The 23,385-nt window shown below is 44.1% G+C and overlaps 1 protein-coding gene across 2 annotated transcripts in view; it reads left to right on the top strand.

Moving 5' to 3' along the window:
* The window catches only part of LOC147434110 (ATP synthase epsilon chain), a 54,822-nt gene extending 36,697 nt beyond the window's left edge, over window positions 1-18,125 (top strand). The window contains exons 2-3 of one of the 2 annotated variants that reach the window (XR_015185340.1): window positions 17,752-17,835; window positions 17,934-18,125. Coding sequence is in view for 1 of the 2 variants with exons in the window: in XM_086490709.1 (XP_086346835.1) it covers window positions 17,934-18,001 (68 nt within the window). In the remaining variant the exon portion in view is untranslated. The remainder of the gene's footprint in view (window positions 1-17,751; window positions 17,836-17,933) is intronic. The other variant, XM_086490709.1, reaches the window with a different exon arrangement.
* Window positions 18,126-23,385: the final 5,260 nt, after the last annotated feature.

Here is a 23,385-nt window from a genome sequence, read left to right on the forward strand (position 1 = left end):
ACAGATTCCCTCTCTATCTGGAAGCTTTCTGGTGAGCTGTCACAGAAATTCAGCGGGCTGTAATTTCCTGTTTTTCACTCCCGGGTGCCCAAAAGCCTGTACACGCATCCCAAGGCTCTCACGAGGCTCCCCCGAGGTTCCTATGCAGTTTAGGTGTGAAACCCTAAACCTGCAGAAAAACACAGCAGGCTGTAATTCGCTGTTTCGGATCGTTTTTAGCGGAACGAACACGCCTACGCGTGTCCCAAGGGCTCCCGCACGCAATGGGACAGTTCCCCTATGAATTGGACGAGTTTTCACGCGAGAAAACTCTCCGAACTCTCAATCTTTCGCGATGGAATTGTGCGTACTTGTGGGGGATTAGCAATTAGCTAATCCGGTTCCTGTTCAGAAGGCTCTTGCCCTGGCAAACGCGCATAAACCCGCAGAACTGTACATGTTCATCTGAGTAGCCCAACTAGTGAGGCATTACCATATGTGCCAAACGGGAGAAAGAGATGCACGAGAGCAAGTCATCGCGCTACATGAGACAGAGGAGAAGGCAAGCTTTCCATTAAAGGTGTAGACCTGCACCCACTACTCACACACACACTGTAGGTCACTTGTGTTCAAAAATCAGCCTCCTCTCTCAAATTCGGCGCCCCCTCTCCATGCTGGAAGTGGCAAAATTGCTTGGAGCCGCCATGTGTGCAGTTTGCCCCTTTTGAGTTAATTCTCTTGTTCCCACTGACTTATAAAGTTATAAGCGACTTTCCGAGTGGCCTAGACTTCATTTGGCGCACACAGGCTTCCATACTCATAATAATTCAGTGCTAACTGGCCCGACCAGTCCCAGACTGACCGGTCCAGACTTTCGCTATGAGAAACCTATTCGGCCGCAGCCGTTTCACACTGGCCATGCAATGTCCACTTGCACCTTTTCAAGGGTTCCGGGGAAAACAAGTAAAAATAAAAATAAATAAAAATATCTAGTACTTATTTACGGAAGGCATCACCTCCTTGTGACACACCCCACCCTTGAAATATTGCAAGCGACCTCGCTTGCATGCCAATAATACATGCAGTATCTCATGATACCACATATATTCTATGATGGGAATCCAAAATAGACATGCTTCCGGAAATGTAGCGTTGGACGATTAAACAATCCCACCAACCTGGCTACGACACATATATCAAGCATAGAAGCCTTCTAGTGTAGTCTGAAGCACAAACTTGTCTAGCTAAATTCTGTATGGAAAGAGTAGATACAATTGCTTAACTACTCTCTTGAGCATCATGAACCATGCTCTTCCCTTGCTCCAAAAAGGCCAGATCAAGTCACTGTGGGACCTGGGTTACATTTGAAAGGCTTCAAGATACAATTGCAGTAGCTGAGGTGAATCAAGCAATTCAGACTCTTCCATCCATTTGGCATCCAACGATGGATAGTTCTTGAACTTCACCAAATAGCGTCTTGCAACCTTTCCTCTAACCTTTCTCCCTTTATGTGCCAATATTTGTTCAGGAACAAGGATTTCATCCAATTCTTCCACTTTGGGTTGTTCCTCATCAAGCATATTCTTTGGCACATCACCAACAAAGGGTCTTAGAAGGCTGACATGAAAAGCATTATGTATTTTCCAGCCTTCGGGTAGCTTCAACCTGTAAACTACATCGTTGATCTTTTCTGAAATCTGAAAAGGACCATAATATCGCATATTGAGCTTAGGAAACAAGCGTTCCTTGCCTTTCCTTTTCCTTAACCTGGCCTTCTCAAAGCGCAAAAGCACCCAATCACCAAGTGAAAATACAAGTGCACGACGGTGACGATCAGCAGCTTTCTTTTGCTTAGCATGAGTCTTCTCAAGAGCAATCTTTATCTTTCTGTATGTTTCATCCATATCTTGCACATACTTGTCTGCCTCAAAAATCTTGTCCTTAGTCTGCATAATGGGCGGGACTGTCTTCCCTCCTTCCACTATCTCAAATGGTGCCTTACCTGTTGAAGTATGCACAGTGTTATTGTAAGCATATTCAACCAATGGAAGATGGTGTTCCCAAATTGCCTTGTGCTCTGACACATAACATTTGAGCAGGTCCAAAACAATAGAATTTGCCTCTTCTGACTGTCCATCAGTTTGCGGATGAAACGAAGAAGAGAACTTTCGCGTAGTGCCCATGTTCTCAAACAATGCCTTCCAGAAAAGACTCGTCATACGTGGATCCCTGTCTCACTGACAATTGACCGAGGCATCTCGTGATATTTAAAGATATTGCTCATGAATATCTTGACCATGTGTTCTGGCTTTATCTTCTTCCTCACAAGAATGAAATGGGCCTGCTTACTGAACCTACAAATGATAGTCCAAATCCCATCATTGCCTGTTTGCGTCCTTGGAAGATCAAAGATAAAGTCCATTGCTATGCTTTCCCATGGCCTATCTGGGATCGGCAATGGCTGCAACAATCCCGGTTGCTTTTGTTTGTCAAATTTGACTTTTTGGCATACTGAGCATGATCTTACAAATGTGTCAACATCTTGACGCAAAGCTGGCCAATAGAAGAATGCCTCAACCCCTTTCACTGTCGCATCAATTCCACGATGCCCAGCATAAGGTGGAGCATGACTTTCCGTCAAAATATTTGGCCGTAACTGTTTAGTAACGCATAACTTTCCATGCATCATGAGAAAGTCATTGTTAAGCATATAGTGCTCATGATGTTGCCCATCAACAAGCTGGTCATAGATCCTTGCAAAATCTGAATCTTCAGCATATTGTGTCTTCATTTCCTCTAGTTCACAATGGTACGGAATTGACACTTCTGAGATTTGGGGCTTTCGTGACAACGCATCAGCCACCACGTTCTTTTTCCCTTGCACATGCACAATCTGAAAATGGAACATTGACAAGATGTTTGCCCATCGCATGTGCTTCTCAGACAACTTCGTCTGTGTGAGAAAATATCGCAAGGTTTGATGATCCGTTTGGACAACAAAATCAGCCCCTAGCAGATAGTGTTTCCAACTAGTGAGAGCATGAATTACTGCCAGCAATTCTTTCTCATAGACTTGCAAGTTTCTTTCAGTCCTCAAAAGAATTCTGCTCTCATATGCGACTACTCGGCCATTCTGCATTAGAATTGCACCAAGACTATGGCCACACGCATCACACTGAACCACAAAAGGTTTTGAAAGATCTGGCAAAATGATTACCGGATCTGAAGTCAGCTTCTCTTTCAAGTGTTTGAACGCTAAAATTTCCTTGGCTGTCCAGTTGAAAGTAACTCCTTTTCCTTGCAGTGCATGGAGTGGAGAAGCAATCTCAGCAAAATTTCGGATGAACCTCCTGTAGTAGGAACATAAGCCTAGAAAGCTTTGAATGTCATGTACGGACTTCAAGTCTGGCCATGACCTAATTGCTTCCACTTCAGCGAGATCCATGGGTACCCCATCCTTTGAAACAATGTGCCCAAGGAAGTGAATCTCTTGCAGAAAGAATTCACTCTTCTTCGCATTAATGAGTAGCATGTTCTTACGTAACTCATTGAAAACTGCAGTCAAGTGATCCCTATGCTCCTCTTCAGACTTCGAATAGACAATCATGTCGTCAAAGAAGGTACCCACGAAGTTTCTATGTGGTTTAAAAATTCTGTCCATCATTCTATTAAACGTGGCAGGAGCATTTGTGAGACCAAATGGCATGACAAGAAACTCATAGAGACCAAATGTTGTCCTGAACGGAGTCTTATGGACATCTTCTAGCGTAATGCGTATCTGATGGTACCCACTCTCTAGGTCTATTCTTGTAAACAATGACGCTCCCTCAAGCCGATCAAGAATGTCATCTATCCTCGGTATGGGGAACCTGTTCTTGATAGTATTCTTATTCAAGGCGCGATAGTCAATGCACATGCGCCATGAACCATCCTTCTTCTGCACTAAGAGTACAGGCGAACAAAAAGGGGATGAACTGGGCTGAATCAGCCCCTTCTGTAAAAGCTCGTTGACCTGACTCATAATCTCTTTCTGCTCGGCTGCACTAACCCTGTATGGTGGTCTATTCGGTGGACTAGAACGTGGCACAAGATCTATAGTATGATCCTCAAGTCTCTCAGGAGGTAACTCCCATGGCAAAGAGTCCGAAAAACAATCACTCAAACCACTCAAAAAAGTTGACCTGTCTTTATCTAAGGTAGACAAATTAGATACAACTTGAGGTACTTCTTTTGCAAAGATCAAGTACGCAGAAAGATGATTCTTTATTACAGATGAAATAGCAGAAGCAGAAACAACTGGAACAGACTCGCCTTTAAGCTTTACATCAAGGACATGAGTCTTTCCTCTATGTACAAGGGTAATCTTTTTGTTGTAAGTATCCACCATAGCATGCAACCTGTAACACCATGGGATACCCAGTAACACATCACAACCCTCAAGTGGCATAATATGAAATTCTTCCGCATCCACATAGCTCTGAATGTGCAGACGAAGCTTCCCCAAAATGGGAGTAACGAGCTCTGAATGACCTGGGCATGCCAAACCTGCTTCCCCTGTCATACCCATCTTTTTTGCACGAATGCCCAACTTTGATGCCAATTTTGGTGATATGAAATTCGCACGGGCTCCTGGATCAAAGAAAACCAGCACTGTCTGGTCTCTAACTTTGCCCCAAGCTCTGCACAGCTCTGTGGCATCTGTGTTTGGCTGGTCTCCAACCAAATCTGGAACAAGTCCTGCACTTGGCTTTGGCTTCTTCCCTTTATGGTCTGACTTGTCATCCTTATCCTGTGACTTCTTCTGTGGGCATTCATTTGCAAAATGTCCTTCTTGTTCACAAATATAGCATTTCTTGGCCTCCCTAAGAGCTTTCCGTTCTTCAAAAGTTTTGCCACAAAAATGCCTTTTTTGTCCTTGTCCTGGTCCCGAAGAAGACTTAGACTGCTTCTTGGACGTATCACCTTCTTCAGTGGAAGGCTTCTTTGTAGGAGGCTCAGAAGGCTTTGCTGCAACATTGTCCTTGGCTGAAAACTGTTTGCCCAGGGACCCTTTCTTGTGGCTATTAAATCCATCGGAATCTCCCTTCCACAGATTGCTGACCACTCTTGCATTCTCTATCAACTGAAACATATTCATGACAGTAGTCTTTGTGCAATAGTCCCGGATTTTCTTGGGCAATCCGCAACAGTACTTCTCAATTTGTTCTGACAATGGCACAAACCTGTAAGAGGTGACTGGCAACAATGCGGCCCAAAATTCTTTATTGTACTCTTCCAGATTCGCACATTGTTTAGCATTCAACTCGTGCCATTCTGTCTTCACATCCACTTCGAAAGTGTTTGTCAACCATGTAGGCGCAAAAAGCTGTTTGAATTGGACCCACGTTGTTGGGGCTTGACCCTGGTTCAACAATGCGGTCCACTCTTGAAGCGCATTCCCTTTCAAGAAAGTGGCAGCCTTGCGTATCTTTGAAGATTCCGTGAAGTTTCCTCCAGCATAAGCTGCATCGAACTGCTGTATGAAGGTCAAAGCCTTCAATTGATCCTCAATTCCTCTGAAAGTTTCAAACTTCACTCCTTGCCCACCTTCCTTGTAATCCTTTAGCTTACTCAAAGGAGCCACATTATCATAAACAGGTGCCTGTAACAATGGTGCTCCATGAGTGTTCATTCCAGCCCTCGCATCAACTGTTTTACCTGTGGTATCTACATTTGGTACGTATGGCTGCGAAAAACCAGCCATACCAAATTGTGTTCCAGGCACTCGAAACTGGCCGTAGGCACCCTAAAAACCTGGTTGGACACCCATGTTCGCATACATAGGGTTACCCATGCCTGTTTCCATTGTCTCGAACACATTCCCTGGCATATAACCTGTGGAAGGTCCAACCATAGCTTGAAACACTGAACGACCTCCAAAATAACCAGGATAAGTATTAGGTAATGGAAGGGTCTGACACATAGCGTGTTCATTACTCCCTTGACCATTCACAAACGGTTCCTGTCCCGCTAAAGCAAGTTGCTTTGGATCATTGGACACCGCTAGTTGCTCAACCACATGGGCTTTCCCTCAAGCATCATGAGTCTTCTGCGCATTGGAAATTTCCTTTTTCTGCAACGGCTCAGTCATGCCCTGTGTAGGAGGCTGAAAACCCTGTATCGGAGCCTGTAAGAACTCCTGCATCCTTGGGTTGTTAGCCAACTGCTGAAACATGTCCATGCAGCAACGCAGTTAAGGTTTAAACAACCTGTCCTCTTCTTGAAGAGTTGAAGGAACTTTCTCCATGCCATGTGAGGAAGATCCCTCTTCAGGTACTTGGTCTCTCTTCTCTGCCATAACGAAAAGCTCTGTGTTGCTTTCACCCACAACAATCCACTCTGCACTTTTTGAAGAAAAAGTGACTATCCCGTCGATGGAACCATATAACTGGCCTGTACAACGTAGAGGGCGGTACTATTTTGATTACCTGTTAACTTTACACAGAGCACTGAGAAGGGAAGAAAACACAGTTGGGTCCAGCGACTAGAATGTCACTGCGCACACGAGACCGACACCCTATAGGTCCCAAAGACTGGCGCCCCTTTCGGTATTTCTTTATTCAAATTAAGGTAGACAATCCGACCACTTAGCACAAGCTTTCACAAAGCTGGCCAAACCTGGCGAGGGCTGAAAACGCAGGTTTTCGACCTGATTTTGGCAGCGTAACGGCGCAAAAACCCCTGTAGGTCAAAAGCACCTGTCTAGGACGGATTCCCTTGCTATCTGGAAGCTTTCTGGTGAGCTGTCACAGAAATTCAGCGGGTTGTAGTTCCCTGTTTTTCACTGTCAGGTGCCCAAAAGCCTGTACACGCATCCCAAGGCTCTCACGAGGCTCCCCCGAGGTTCCCTTGCAGTTTAGGTGCGAAACCCTAAACCTGCAGAAAAACACAGCAGGCTGTAATTCGCTTTTCGGATCATTTTTAGCGGAGCGAACACGCCTACGCGTGTCCCAAGGGCTCCCGCACGCAATGAGACAGTTCCCCTGTGAATTGGACGAGTTTTCACGCGAGAAAACTCTCCGAACTCGTAATCTTTCGCGATGGAACTGTGCGTACCTGTGGGGGATTAGCAATTAGCTAATCCTGTTCCTGTTCAGAAGGCTCTTGCCTTGGCAAACGCGCATAATCCCCCAGAACTGTGCGTACCTGTGGGGGATTAGCAATTAGCTAATCCTGTTCCTGTTCAGAAGGCTCTTGCCTTGGCAAACACGCATAATCCCCCAGAACTGTACATGTTCATCTGAGTAGCCCAACTAGTGGGGCATTACCATATGTGCCAAAGGGGAGAGAGAGATGCACGAGAGCAAGTCATCGCACTACGTGAGACAGAGGAGAAGGCAAGCTTTCCATTAAAGCTGTAGACCTGTACCCACTACTCACACACACACTGTAGGTCACTTGTGTTCAAAAATCAGCCTCCTCTCTCAAATTGGGCGCCCCCTCTTCATGCTGGAAGTGGCAAAACTGCCTAGAGCCACCATGTGTGCAGTTTGCCCCTTTTGAGTTAATTCTCTAGTTCCCACTGACTTATAAAGTTATAGGCGACTTTCCGAGTGGCCTAGACTTCATTTGGCGCACACAGGCTTCCATACTCATCAGAATTCAGTGCTAACTGGCCCGACCAGTCCCAGACAGACCGACCCAGACTGCCGCTATGAGAAACCTATTCGGCCGCAATGGTTTCACACTGGCCATGCAATGTCCACTTGCACCTTTTCAAGGGTTCCGGGGAAAACAAGTAAAAATAAGAATAAAGAAAAATATCTAGTACTTATTTACGGAAGGCAACAGGAAAAATACACCTCCTGGTGACAGAAAACCACAACGCCACTTAGAAACCCGATCTCAAGAAACCTTCTGATCACAAGTAATATTCAGAGGAGGAATTAGAAGAGGTGGTTGATGCACGGATTGCTCAGCTTTTTGACGTGCAGAAGAAAGCTGAAAAGCACGGCAAAAAGCAGAAGAAAGGCAGTGACTTCCCGGGTTATTTGGGTCGTCAGTCGATATTTGACAAAGCAAAGAAACAGAGGAAGTGTGTTCGATTTGAAGAAGTACCTAGTTCTTCTTCTTCTTCTTTTGATAGTTCTTCTAGCTCTTCAGATTTGAGCGAAGAAGAGAGGAAAGGCAAAAAGCGAAGCAAGAAACAACGCTTCGGAAAGGGCAAGAAAAAGGCAAAGAAGTCTAAATCTTGCCCAGTGAGTGACAGTTCTACAGAGGACTCGTCTACAGACAATTCAGACTCCGATGACGGAAAATTTTGTGTGAAGAAGAAGAATCTTTATGAAGCCAACTAGTATGACTTTCTTGAAGATAAAAGCAAGAAAGTCCGAGAGTTTAAGGAAGGTGGACAGTCCATCAAATTTGACAAATTTTCAGGATACAAAGATGCTTCGAAAGGTTTGTCTTTTATATAGCAGTTTGACATCGCTTTCGCGGGAGGACGCTACTCAGAGCACTCCAAGATTCGGAGAGCTGCCCCTTACTCTAAGGGGAATGCTCAAACTTGGTGGTCCACGCTTCTTTTAAACAAGACTGTGCCAATTAAATGGCTGAAATTTAAGAAGCTTTTTATTTCTTCTTGGTTGACACAAAAGTATGAACGCGATATACGAGCTGCTTGGAACCATCTTTGGATGACCAAGAGAGATACAGTGGATGCTTACTTTGAGATTTTGGAGCTCTTTTCTACCCGCCTCTTCATTCAAGAAGATCTCGTTCAGAGAACAGATTGAGCGGTTCACCTTGGGTCTACTTACAAAGATCCGAGATCACTGCTTGAAACAGAAGTCAGCTTCTATTCAGGAGGAGTTGATGAGTCATGCGAAGCGGGGCTTTACCATTCACTCTTGCAGTCTGACCTACCCCACCGATGAGGTCATGCCACAACGAGCCGAACAGACTTTTGGGAATGAAAGTAGAAAGAGAAAGAGCAACCCAGAGAAGAAGGATGCACGACCCAAGCTTACTCCTCGGGAGCGAGCTCGCTTCATCAGGGAGGGGAAGTGTTTTGGATGCGGGGAACATGGACATATCTCTGCGAAGTGCCCTAAAAAGGCACAAAAAGAACAGAATGATAAGGACGATGACATGACTGAGAGTTCGAGAGCAGCTGAGGAACGTGGAAGAAAAGGCAAGATGAAAACAGGACTGGTTCGAAATTGCGTGGGTATTGATCCCAACACCATGGATGAGAGTACAGAACTTTGCCGAGCTTGGGACAAAGTCAGACCAAGAGGCCCTGATCTTCTTTGATGGAGGAGCCAAGGCCAACTTCATTTCATCGGAATTGGCGGCGCGGCTCGAGATCACTCCCGATCGGATGGGACCACTTGCGGAGGCAGTTCTAGCGACACCCGGCAGGGACATAGCCATTACACCTCTCATTGGCAAACTTCGGTTGCATTGTCAGGGGTATTTGGGACATGAGGACTTTTTCATAATGCCTTTGGAGGGTTGTGATGTTCTCTTAGGGATTCCCTGTACCACAAGAATAACGACGTGGTCGATTATCGAGTGAGAAAAGCGACATTGACTACAAAGAAGGGCAGAACCATTGTACTTGATATTAAACTGAAGGGCGAGTCTGTCCCTATTGTATCGGCTTCGGCCATTTCTAAATTAATGAAATCTAGTCTGTTTGTTTACTCGATCTCTATGAAAGAATTGAGCGATAAGGATAGGACAAATATGTCTAAACTTGATAAAGATTTTCTTCACTCTCATGTCGATTGCTTCTCAGAGGGCCTGCCAGGCGAGTTAGCACTTGGTCGTCCTGAAGATCATACCATTGATCTGATACCTGGAAGCACACTACCGAACCGGCCACCTTACCGTTTAAGCCGAGCACAGAATGAAGAGATTATGAACCAAGTGAAAGACCTCTTGGAAAAGGGTCTTGTCCAGCCTAGTACTTCACCGTATTGCTCTCCAGTGTTGTTGGCTTTGAAGAAAGACGGATCTTGGAGAATGTGCATCGATTATAGAGCTCTCAACAAAATCACCATCAAGAACAGATTTCCGATTCCTAGGATCGATGATATACTCGACAGATTACAGGGATCCTCGTGCTTTAGTAGGATTGATTTGAAGAGTGGATATCATCAGATCAGGATCGCGCCGGGAGACGCCTACCAGCTTTTCGAATGACTTTTGGGTTATTTGAGTTTTTGGTGATGCCTTTTGGTTTAACCAATGCTCCTGCGACATTTAACCGGATGATGGACAGGATTTTTCGAGAGTACAAGCTATTTGTTGGCACTTTCTTTGATGATATCATTGTTTTCTCCAAGAATGAGACAGAACACAGAGATCATCTGCTTCAGGTCTTTCAAGCATTACGAGATCACAAGTTAGTGATTAATGCAAAGAAAAGTGAATTTTTCCTATAAGAGATACACTTTTTGGGACACATTGTCTCAGCAGCAGCTGGAGTGCAAATGGATCCGGCCAAGATAGAGACTATCCGTGATTGGCCCAATTTGAAGAATGTCCATGAAGTTAGAAGCTTCTTGGGACTGTGTTCGTACTACAGGCGGTTCATTCGAAAGTTTGTAGAGGTTGCTTCCCCTTTGCATATCTTGACACAGAAAGGAGTCTCTTTCTCGTGGGGACCCACAAAGGTGACTGCCTTTCAGATATTGGAAGAGAAATTGACTACGGGACGAGTTTTGACTTTGTCGGACTTGCAGAATTCATTTGAAGTAATTGTGATGCTTGTGGTCGTAGTGTGGGTGCGGTCTTAATGCAAGAAGGCCATGTCATTGCTTACAAGAGCCGATTGTTCTCAAGACCGGAGATGATAGCATAGATTTATGAGAAAGAGCTTTTTGCGGTTATCCATGCTTACTCAGTGGCGGCATTACCTACTCGGAGCGGATTTTACTGTCTTTACAGACTATCAGAGTTTGCGCTACTTCTTGTCACAGAAGCAGCTTTCGGAAAAGAAGATGCGGTGGGCGAACATCTTGTCACAGTTTCACTTCCAGATTATTCATGTTCAGGGACAGAAGGATGTGGTGGCAGATGCTGTGTCTCGGAAGTCGTTGGTTCTTGCTATTTCCGCGATACATCATAGGAGCTTCGAGGATATGGTCGACCAGTATGCCATAGATACAGATTTTGCAGACGTTTTCACACGGATACGGGATGGGGAGACAGTAGCGGGATATTCCATTCGGGATGGCTACTTGATGAGAAAAACCATGTTGCGTGTAACACAGCCGTTGAGGGAAAAGGTTATGACTGAATGCCACTGTCCACCTTTTACAGGTAACTGCGGCATTGCTACCACCATGAAAGGGGTAGAGTGATACTTCTATTGGTCGAGACTCAGAAAGGATGTGGAAGAGTTTGTGCGCAGTTGCTTAGTATGCCAGAAGGTCAAGTTTGACAGGCATAAAGCACAAGGTTTGTTACAGCCTTTACCCATACCCACCCGCCCTAGGAAAGTATTGCAATGGATTTCATTTTTGATCTCCCGAGAACAAAGAGTGGTCAGGATGGTATCTGGACTGTTATTGACAGATTTAGCAAATAGACTCATTTCATTCCAGTGAAGAAAACAGTCAAGCCGGATCACTTAGCGAGACTGTTTGTGGCCCAGATCTTCAGATTACATGGCATGCCTGAGACGATTGTCTCTGACAGAGACCCCATATTTAGGAGTTTGTTTTGGAAGGCAATTTGGGAGAAAATTGGCACGCGGTTGCAGTTCTTGCATCGTTCCACCCGCAGATTGATGGGCAATCTAAGATTGCAAATTCAGTGGTTCTAGATTTATTGAAGTCTTATATCTCAGATCAGAAGACTCAATGGGAAAAGTACTTACCTTTGGTGGAATTTGCCTACAATAACACGATATACTCTTCGACGGGAAAGGCGCCATTTGAGATTGTTGAAGGTGCTGCGAAGGTTCCACCTTCCTAAGCACGAAAGATCAGATTTTTGAAGAGGATGAATATACGCGAGACTTAGATACGGCTTTTGCGAAGGTTCGCGAGACTTTGCAGAAGTCTCAAGAACTACAAAAAAAGGCAACGGATCGCCATCGTCGCGACTTGACATTGAAGGCGGATGATTGGGTTATAGGTGCAGCGGAATGAATGCTTGCGCTTTGCTCAAGATAAGTGCTCCGAACTGTGCTCAAGGTTCCTTTTGTTCTTATGGAAGGTAGAGCCTTCCGTTCTTAATGAGAGAATGGTATGATCACAAACAAAGTGAATGGGCGCTGTGCGTGCAAGTGTATGAGACTGAGAGATAGAGAGAGAAAAGAGATATGACACCAGAGACGTTGTAAAACCCTCCTCCGAAGGCCCCATTCTCGTCGGCGAGAGTGGTCTACTTATGATTGCACAAACTGGTACAAACTGAAAGCATGTGACTGATGCAAGTCTAGGCTAGGTTGACGACGACGACAGGGATGACGACACCGTCCTAAGGTGACTTCCTTGAATGCATACTTTTCAACTTTTCATTGACTTCCTTGAATGCATACTTTTCAGCTTTTCATGAACAATCCGCATACATCCATGCTCATTCATGAGTGAAACATGCTCAACGTACAATATGTCATGCCTAGTAAAAGGGATCACATAAAGACGCTGACTAAAATACAGGAACATCACGAATGAAACACTCGAACAATGCGTGCTTACCAATCATGCGAACACGTAGTACTTCTTGTAAGGGTTCTTTGGACCTAGGCTCGAGAGCCAAGACCGGTTCTTCCTGAATGATCGAATCGTCGTGTGGGGGTTCTTTGGACCTCGACTCGAGCGCCAAGATCGGGTCTTCGTGATTGATCATCTCTGCAATGAGGTTAGCTTCACTAGAGAAAGTATCAACTAACACATCATCCTTGTAAACAATCACATCATCTTCATGCAACTCATCATGCTTGTGAGAAATCACATCTTGATCATGCAAATCATCATGCTTAGCAATATCATTCAAATCCTCATGCAAATCATTGTCATGCAAATCATGTGTCATGCTTGGGAGAAAAAGAGACTGAGAGAGTCTCCTTTTCCCGAATCTCTTGCATTTGTGCTTGAACTTGAGAAAAGAGTCGCAAGAATTCTTTCATGTGTTGATCGCTCTTCTCTTGTCGTGCTTTGGTCTTGCGGTCATATTCTGCTTGTCTTGCTTTGTTCTCGCGATGTATGGCTGCCACTCTTTCTGTGTATTGATGCTCTATGGCTGCCATCTTTTCTTCGTGTTCACGCTCTATTTCTGCTTTTCGGTCTAACTTCTTGTCCATAAACAACTGCGGCAAGTCCTTCATAGGAGTTAGTGCAATCCTTGACGTAGATGGGGAAGGGGGAGGGTCGGAGAAACCTCCTGGTGGGGAAAATTCTTCTTCGCCTCTCTCATGCTCATCACCTCCAAGCGAAGTATCCATTCCGCTTCGAGTGATGACCATTCTGAAGTCGTGGGTTCTTGGGGTCTTGGGTTCTTAATTAAGTTCACGAGGAACTTGGGTTCGTGGGGGTCTTGGGTCTTGGGGTTCTTGAGTTCTTGAGGTTTTCTTTCGCTTGCAAACCGTGTTTGAGAAAGATCTTCTCTTCACTCGAGTTCTACTCCTTTCCGCGGGCGCACCCCTTGGCGGCCTTGCGCTCACACCAAGGTTGCTTTTTCCCACCTCACGTCGATTGGCCGGGCGCTAAGTGCACAGTCCGCTCTCAATGAGTGAAAAGAGACACAAGGGGAGGCTGGACAAGCCATTCTTTCTTGGGATTCCTGTCACTCTTCAAAAACACGATTAGGAATCGACACGCCCAAGCGAACTTGGGTTCGTGCGACCTCAACAAGCAAAAAAAAAATTCTTGTGATTCTTGTGGTCCTTTCCTTGAGTTATATAGAACACTGCCAAAGCTCTGATACCAATGTTAGGTGCAGCGGAATGAATGTTTGCGCTTTGCTCAAGATGAGTGCTCCGAACTGTGCTCAAGGTTCCTTTTGTTCTTATGGAAGGTAGAGCCTTCCGTTCTTAATGAGAGAATGCTATGATCACAAACAAAGTGAATGGACACTGTGCGTGCTAGTGTATGAGACTGAGAGATAGAGGGAGAAAAGAGATATGACACCAGAGACGTTGTAAAACCCTCCTCCGAAGGCCCCACTCGTCTACTTATGATTGCACAAACTGGTACAAACTGAATGCATGTGACTGATGCAAGTCTAGGCTATGTTGACGACGACGATGGGGATGACGGCACCGTCCTAAGGGCTAAAATCTGCAATCTGGTATCTGCTGTCCAAAAACGCTATGGGCTGAAATCTGCGGCTAGTCCAAAAATGTTGATTTTGGGGGCTGTTTTTGTAGGTCTTTGTCGTTGAAAATCTGCAGGTTTAGGGCTGAAAACTGAGGTTCTTACCGGGCTGAATCTGCTATTCTTTAGGGCTGAATTGGCAGGCCTTTCATTGCTGAAAACGCTGCCTTGTATCTGTTGAAATTGCCAAAAACGCTAGGTCTATGAAGCTTCTCTAAAACGCTAGGCTGATGGGAACAAAAACGCTAGTCATGGGGAGTTCTGCTGGCGATGATGCTGATGCAAAAACGCTATGCACTGGGGTCTTCTGGCGATGGCAAAACTGATGCAAAACGCTAGGATCCGGGAGGTATGGTGATGACCACCTTGATGGAAACGCCAAGGTGCTGAGTCCTTTGCTTGGAGGAGAGACCACCAAGTTCTTGTTGAGAAGTTGCTTGCTTGGCTCCTGTTGCCTCTTCTGCCAAATAGTGCTAGTCTAGGTTTGCTTATATACAAACTTACTCAATTTGCCCTATCTACTTTCCAACAAAAGTTACTTAAAAATAATAAGTGAAAAATGTCAAAAATAGGTAACATAAGCTAAATGCTCTGGAAAATTCCCCCGATGGAATCTGATGGATTCTGATGGGAATACTGATGATCATGCTGTGTGCAACCAGAGGATATGCATCTATACTAAGTGACCAGGCATGCACGGTCTACGAATAGACTCACAAAAGTGCCATATCACTTCTAAATCTAGATTGACTCGACTGACTGAACCCTGATCATGCTGTAGCTTGTTCACGGACACATAGGGTCACGTGACATGGATGCTCTTACGTTTTGAGAGGGCACGCCTAAGAAAGAAAAAGGGAAAGAAGAGGCTTTTTCGAAAGCTTAGTATGCGATACTATAGCCCTTTCCAGATCACTGAAAAGATAAATGATGTCTCCTTCCAACTGAAACTGCCTGATAGTTGGAGTATTCACAATGCATTTCATGTGAGTCTCTTGAAACCTTTCAAAGGTGATGTGCCTGATGATGGGGAGCCTGATGAGCAACCCAAAGTGGAAGAAAACGAGGAGATCCTTGTTCCTGAACAGATTTTGGCACATAAGGATACGAAGAATAAAGGTAAAGTCCGAAGGCGGTTCTTGGTTAAGTTCAAGAACTATCCTGCATTGGATGCGAAGTGGATGGAGGAGGAGGACCTAGCAGATACTCCTCAGATTGTGAAACTTTACCTCGATGCTTTTGGTTTAGCATAGTCTACACCAAATGGAACCCTGAATTCAGCTTGGTCAGAGATCTGGTGCAGTGGGATGCACAAGAGGGGAGTCACTCCGCTCCTTTGTCAACAGATGCCTTGATTTAGATACCAGAGTCACTGATGTCTCTTTGAGCTTCAGGGATAGTGAAAGCTGACATTATTCTGCTGTATGACTTTATGAAATGGAATTCGTGATTATGATACTGATTTGTTCTTGACTTCTTTTAAGTGCTGGAACTGATAGACGAAATGACTGCAACATTTTGGTCTGATTGATCTCAAATAGACATGGTTGCAATAGGGGTTAGTCAATCGGACATCGATGAGGTCCCGATTGGATCTCGATGCGATTGCTAGCTACATTGCCGATAAATCACGGTCAAAGATCCGAATGAATGTTGAATGTCCTGTGATGTCTAGTGATGTCCTGTGATGTCGTGTGATGTGACCGTCGATGGTACATGTGCTAGATGTGTGTTCCTACAACGTAGGTACTAACAGTCAGTGTCTGCTAAGACGGTTTATGGCCTCTATCTGTTTTGCAGGCGTAATCGAGGGTGATTACAATGCTTTTAAGAGGGGGGTATGTCACAAAGTGATGACGTGTCTGTCCGGGAGCCGAAACCATGATTGCTGCTGAAAACCTTGATTCTGCAAACCCTAACCCTAAAACCTGTAAACCCTAAAATCTGCTAGAAACCCTAACCCTAAAAACTGTCATAAACCCTAACCCTAGCAGCAGGCTGAAAATCAGTGAAATGCATTGACATGCTGATGTGGCATCGTACGGCAGTGCCCGAAAATTGCGCTGGCTGAATTTGCGGCAGATGTTTCCAGCTTTTGCTTATTTTCCTACGCATGAGAGAGAGAGAGAGAGAGAGAGAGAGAGAGAGAGAGAGAGAGCTCTATTGCTTTATTTTATTAAAAGCTCAAGAGAGCTTGTGTGAGATAGAGAGAGAACACTTTGCTTTTGATTGGAAGCTTTTGGGGCTCTGCTTTTGGCATCCCTTGTAAATTTTAAATAAGCGGTTTGGGCACACACTCTGCAGAGCATCTGGACGCAAAGTCTGAGAGTGAAACCCTAACCGCTCTCTTGTACTGTGAACATTGAATAATACATAAAGAAATACCGAAAGGGGCGCCAGTCTTTGGGGCCAATATCTCTAGGCACGGAACTCCGCCGGGCCAGTGCAAATCTATTGTGAACTGTGAACTGTTTTGAAGTGGTTATTTTGTGCCGTCGCGATTGATTCTTGACTTGGAGTGTCCAAGTCTGTTACAGGTTTCGACCTCCTATGCTTTCGCAAGTAGAATTTAGCTCCACATGCGTCGCTTGAGTTGAGCATTCTCCTCGATGAGATCTTGAATGTGGGCCTCTAAGACTGTGATCCTCGCATCTTGACGAGGGATAGGGTCCTTAAAGAAGTTTGGGGTCAGTAATTTAACGATCGAAAGACACTAGAGGTCAACTATGAACACCATGGGCAAGCTTCTCGATTTTCTCTGGTCAATTAAGTTGTTTAATCGCGAGAGCCAAGTATTTCATGTCCGAGGGCTGACTAGAGGTCATGCTTCTTTTAGTGCTAGGCTTCATTATGGTTGAGTCTGCCCTTGATCTCCGGAGTCATGACAGAAACTCAGTACATTAAACTTTGTGTTGATGTATGCTCATGTGTGTGTGTGTGTGTGGTGTGTGTTGTGTTGGGGAGTATATGTTAGTACCTAGTTCTACACCCACTATTGGGCACTTACGACGTTAGTGGAGATGTCGTGGTATTTAGTCAATACTATGCATGATGGAGTTGATGGTTATATCGTCTTGTGGGTGACTACCATGGGTCTATACCTTGCACTTTCCTTCAAGGGTGAATCTGGGCTTAGCCTGGATTCATCTAGGTATAATCCTTTGGTGCCGCTGCCACCGCAAGAAAGGTGCGAGAGATTGGCGTAGAAGACATCATACTGTGAGGGTGGGAAAGCCCCCTTAATTTTAGGGTTAGGGTTAAGAGGCTTATGGAATAAGCCTTGTGACATGCGGCATAGCGGAGCCTCTCGCCTAGGGGCAAGGCTTGGCGATGTGGAGAGAGAGAGAGAGAGAGAGAGAGAGAGAGAGAGAGAGAGAGAGAGAGAGAGATCTTGCATCTTTGTCAAGATGGAGAGAACTCAATCAACCTTGCTGTTTAACAACCATTTCACGTTTTGCAGTCGAAGAAAACATACAGAAGTACTGAATAAACGTACAACCCACGATTTGGGTCGTAAACTTTATTATACCAGGAATGCTTAGAGGTCACAGAACAAGTCTGTTACTGAAAAAGATTTTATGATTTGAATTTTTTACCGAACAAATTGTAATCAACAGATTATAACTATACTTTGTCTCTCAGATATCCGCGAGATCACGGTCTCAGCAGCTACTTCGTCGACTGCAGCAGCTGCCGAACCCAAGTCATAAGGAGTTACGTCAGTGGATGAAACGAATAAGATCACCCCTTGCTTATGCTCGTTTTTGTGAGCTGTCTTACAATGACTGTATGATTATGTGTAATGTCGGGAGTAATCAATTTTCTGTTTGGGGATGCTTTTAGTTTGGTGCTTCTATTTCTGTGTTGATTTAACGTTTTGCTGTTGATTCAAGTAGGTATAAGTGGTTATGGTAGAGTGGAATTTTTTAGGTTTTGCAGGATGCTTGTGTGCCATCAGCCCCTTTTCATGCTATGATGTTTAATGTCTATAAAAGATCTTTGTAATTTTTAGCAGTTTGAGAAGGAATCGGTATTTGCTTTGTTCGTTGTTGTCCGTTACCTTTATACGGTTTTTAAAACTCTCGGTTCCATTATGGGTTTTAAACGCGCGAGAGGAGGTCCTTTGAAACCACATGCCTCTTTATGGTTGGTCTTCCTGAGGAGTGAAATTAAGGGCTGTAATAGAGCAGGATCTTCTGATTGAATACATATGTAATTGTGCCTTTTTGATGAAGGATCCCATCGTGTTTCTTCTCTTTTACTTGGCTTTCGGAGATGACTTAATTATGGAGATTTTTATGCACATCATGCAGGAATGCCCATAGACAAGAACAAATCATGATGTCTCTATGGGTCACAATAAAAGAATTGTCTGTGGGTGGGGCATTTCTTTCTTCTGTGGGATGTGTTAGGGAGCTCCACGGATTGTTCTTCAGTTGATCATATCTTATTGGCTTTCGCTCTCGCTTTCTCTCACTACGACACCTCATGCAAGCGTCAGCTCTTGCTTTCTCTCACTACGACACCTCAAAGCCGCTTGCATGTGCTCAATATGCGATGGTAGCCGTCGGCAGTGCTGGCAACCGTTTTGACATCGGATACTGTGCATGTGCTCTCTCTCTCTCTCTCTCTCTCTCTCTCTATACCGTTGATTATCTCTGTAGGGCAGTTTCCCTCTACGAAAATATCCCTCTAAAAAGTGCAGTTTTTTTTTTGAGAAAAGTGTTTTGTTCTTTTTTTGACTTTTCTATCCATGTGAGGGAAGACTCTCTCTCTCTCTCTCTCTCTCTCTCTCTCTCTCACACACACACACACACACACACGCACGCACGCACGCACGCACTCACTCACTCTTGTGCACACATTTTTTTTTGGATATACACACACACATGCGCACGTTTTTTTAAAGGTAAATCCACACACCTACTGCATAGGTAACGAAGGTCCATCTTGTTTTACAAGTGGAATACAAGGGTCAATCTTGTTTTACAAGTGGAATAAAGCATTTGAATACTGACGTTGCAGTTTAAAGCAAAGGCACTTCTCTCTCCTCATTGCTTATACTCTCTGACAAATCCGTAGTAATTCTCAATGGCCTCTTTGGCATTCCTACCTACTTTGAGTATTATGTGCAACTTTTGAATTTTACACATACATCCCAAGAGTCCTTTCTGGACCTGTTCTTCTTGCTCATATGAGGATGCTTCGGCATAAACAACTTGGAGTTTGTTCATTTCTGTTTTTTGCGATTATGTTGGGTCTTCCTACAGCTGATAAACTATTATGGTTGTTTAATAACTATATTGCTGACTCCCATGCATTATATGGTAGATCCAACTTCTACTTGCATATGATAGGGACTACAATTATAAAGGTTTCGACGACTCCTGTGAAATATGTGGGTTGGTTCGTCCTCAAGCTACATGTGACGAGGATATAGACATCGTTCTCGGATAAACTGCCCTATCAGTGAAGGAAATAGGCATCATGCTCAGATGAATTGCTGTACCTATAAAGGGGGCATATCTGATTGTGCAAATTTTTGTTATGCGTCGTGTTTGTAAGTATGCCTCCTATAACAAGGCATGCTAAGGATTTCTTTTGCCTCATCCAAGCCTTCTGTATGTCTAAATTTTATGGGGAGTTGCTTCCCGCCTTGGATATTTACGATTCATATATATGAGTATTATGCACGTAAACTCCTTGTCTTGGCTTAATAAAATTGTGCCTTATATTTCTCTATATCCCATAGGCATGGGGTAGCATATGCATTGTTTTTTGCAGGACCCTAAAGCAAGGTTGCTGTCCTAGATGACAGGTATACGAATTTTCTCAAATTCAACTTATGGTCACACTTTATCTGAGTGTGTTTCAGTACCACTCCAGTGTTCGAATTCTCAGACGTGGAATTCACATGTCAGTGCATTTAGCCATAGTGCTATTTTGCTTAAGAAAAGATGCGTGGAATTTTACATACTGGGTCGGCTATGATATTTTCGACGTTTATTGAAACAACATAGGGAAGTTTGCTCAGAGCATGTGCTGCTTTTGAATGATTACTCCTTGGTAAATTCTTGCGTTCATGATACACTTTGGGCTTATTGGGGTTTTGTTCCGAGCAGTCACACAAGGATACGATTGATGAGCTCACGGATCATCTCTTTAAACATGGCCATGATTGTAAATAAACAAATCGTAACTTTCAAGAAACTATAAATAACTGTGTTTGTGTGCACACACACACACACACACACACACACACCACTTTGAGTAATTTAGAAGTCTATCACCATAACAGTGAGGACTTGAATTGTTCACCTACCCTTAGTAGGAGAAAGCCTCTTGGGGTACTGGTTGGACTAGGCGTACAAAAGCACTCTCACTATTAAGCTCACTTAGGTCAATATTCCAAAGAAACTCTGTTCTGAGCCAGCAATCACCAGATTGTCATACATACATACATCTGTACACACATATAGAGAGCTATCACACAACAGTGTTCTTAGGAAGAGCTTGAAGAATAAAACTTCTCTATGTGTAGGAAAGCCTCTAGGCTTAATGGCAGGACTAGATTGATAAGCACAGCCACTTTTTTGCCAATCCTCAATTACGACTCAATAGCCTCCTCAATTATGAGGTCATCATGGTGGGCTTATATTTAGTAAGATTTTCAATAGGTATCTTTACGCACCTCTAATGGATATAATTCCTCACCATGGTAGATGAGCTCCGTCTCCATGACGTTGGAGAGAGGGAATGGGAACACACTTGGAAACACAACATAGATGCCTCTCTATAGCTCAGGGTACTTACAACACCACCGTACACTAGAAATCACTATTAGAACCGTGCAATTCGGAAAGGACATCACCGTTTGCATGCATACCAACGCACGTCCGCTTCGCACTATCAACAGACAACATACCACACCAATTTTGTCCGACTCTATCAATTCCACAACGCACACCTCTCTTTCTCTTTCACACACTAACGACTCGGGGGTCACACACGCTCACACAACCAGCACCAAACACTTGGAGCAGAGCAAAGATGAGAAGGGGGAAAAAACGGCACAAGATTTGGCTATGGTTTGCTCCAATTATGACAAAAAACACCGCTTACAAACACCATTCGACCTGCTACCACCGGCTTCGTCGTCGACGAGCCCCACCCGACAACCCTTGACGGTGCCTCTCGGTCTCAAAGTCCTCCTCCTTTCGCCTCGTTGCAGAAACACCAAAGAGCCTTCGTCATTGGAGCTCTCCTTCTCCCAAAAGACCTATTGAGAAATCCCCCCGAATTGGCAAAAAGCTGGCCCTATATGGAGCATGGGCAACCACTTCTAATTTTGTTGACTCCCTTTTTCTATTTTCTGCTAACTTTTTGTATGATGGTCTCTTGTTTTCTGGCTTTGCTTAGCCTCCAAGTATCCCTATGAGAGCCCCGATGATGCCTCTCTATAGCTCAGATGGAATCACAACACCCCGATCCACTCTAAAAAACACACCAAGCAACAAAAGTATGCACACACCCAATCCCAGAATTACACACAAAAGCAAAGCTTATTGCATCTCAACCATCATAATTGCTTTCCAACTCTCAACCACGCTCACAAGACCTCTCCCTCCCTCTCTCTCTTTGCACACACCAATTGATTCGTGGGGCTCACACATAGCCTACACACATCGACACCTTTGCACAAGAGAAGAGAAGAGAAGAAGGGATGGGGGAGACATACATCAGAGATGATGCAATCAAAGCTTGCTTTCTTTTTCAAGAGATTGGTTATGGTGGCACATACACAAGAAGGTTCTCTCACAGCTATATCCCCTTCTCTTTCTTGTTTGCGGCGTGAAAAAGCAGCATATTTTGACAATTAAAATATCTTTCAAATGGTGTTGAATTAGCTTACGTGCGTGAGATGCAAAAGCGTCGAAACGATGCATTTCTTCAACCACCACGGACCATTTAAAAAAATAAATAAAATTTGTAGAATATTTATAGAGTATGACTTTTCGACTGTCCTCATGCAAGAAAGTTGAGCCACACATTCACTTCCCTTTTTTATCACTAACCACATGATCTTCATTTCTTCACTTGCTTTGCATGTCCTAAGATATTTTTCACATGAGGAACGTTCTTTGAAGCACCGAACCTCTACCTTGATCCACATAGCCATATAAATCATACACTTCAGGAACTCTTTCATCGACAACGGATCTTCACATATGTTTTGACATTCAGGCACATATCTGTAAGCACTTTTGACATCGCTTTTCACACTTTTTGGCATCAATATTTTTTAGCTGCACCATCATTGTCCAACCCCTTTGTTTAACATCCATGTTCAACCAAAAATCTGCTTTATTCACCTATCAATTGCAAAACTAGACAACAATGTGAGAAAACCAAAAAACCTTTATTATATGTACAAAGTTTTATTCCTGTCTACTGTGCTACCAATCCTCAAGTGGGTGGCCTTACTATTTCATAGCACCATAGTGGGTGGTACTAATTACTCATCCCCGTTACGAGGCCTTACTATTTCTAAGCACCAGTGTAAGTGGCACTAATGCACTTCCCTTCAGCCTGCTTACTTGCACGCTATAGAAGGGCTATCAACACGGCCCAATCGCATCTGGATTCTACATGTGGATGGATAATATGCGTCTCCCATAATTGTTAACCAAATGACTCCATCCACTGTTTAAGAGATGGTGCGTACTCACTTGGTGTGTCTTCAGTTTCTGTAGTGTGAGTGAGGGAAAGATTAAGTGCTTAGAGTAACCATGATACTTTGCACTATGGAGAAGTATCTGTAGTGTGAGAGAGGAAAAGATTAAGTGCTTAGGGTAACCACGATACTTTGCACTATGGAGAAGGGAAAAGCTATTGCCGAGCTTGGATCAAGTGAGGTTTGTGCCTATTAGTTCTGTTTGAGATCAGTTCTTACTTGGATGTTTTCGTGGTATTATATGTCTGGGATTGGATTTTGAATGTCCTCTTTACTACATAATAGATGTCTCCTTTGGGTAGTATGGCTTCGACATATCTCACTCTTAACTTATGTACTGAGTTTTGGATTGGGTGAGAT

The sequence above is a fragment of the Adiantum capillus-veneris genome, chromosome 19 (assembly GCF_014529385.1).
Source record: "Adiantum capillus-veneris isolate H3 chromosome 19, ASM1452938v2, whole genome shotgun sequence".
In the NCBI taxonomy this organism is placed as follows: Eukaryota; Viridiplantae; Streptophyta; class Polypodiopsida; order Polypodiales; family Pteridaceae; genus Adiantum; species Adiantum capillus-veneris.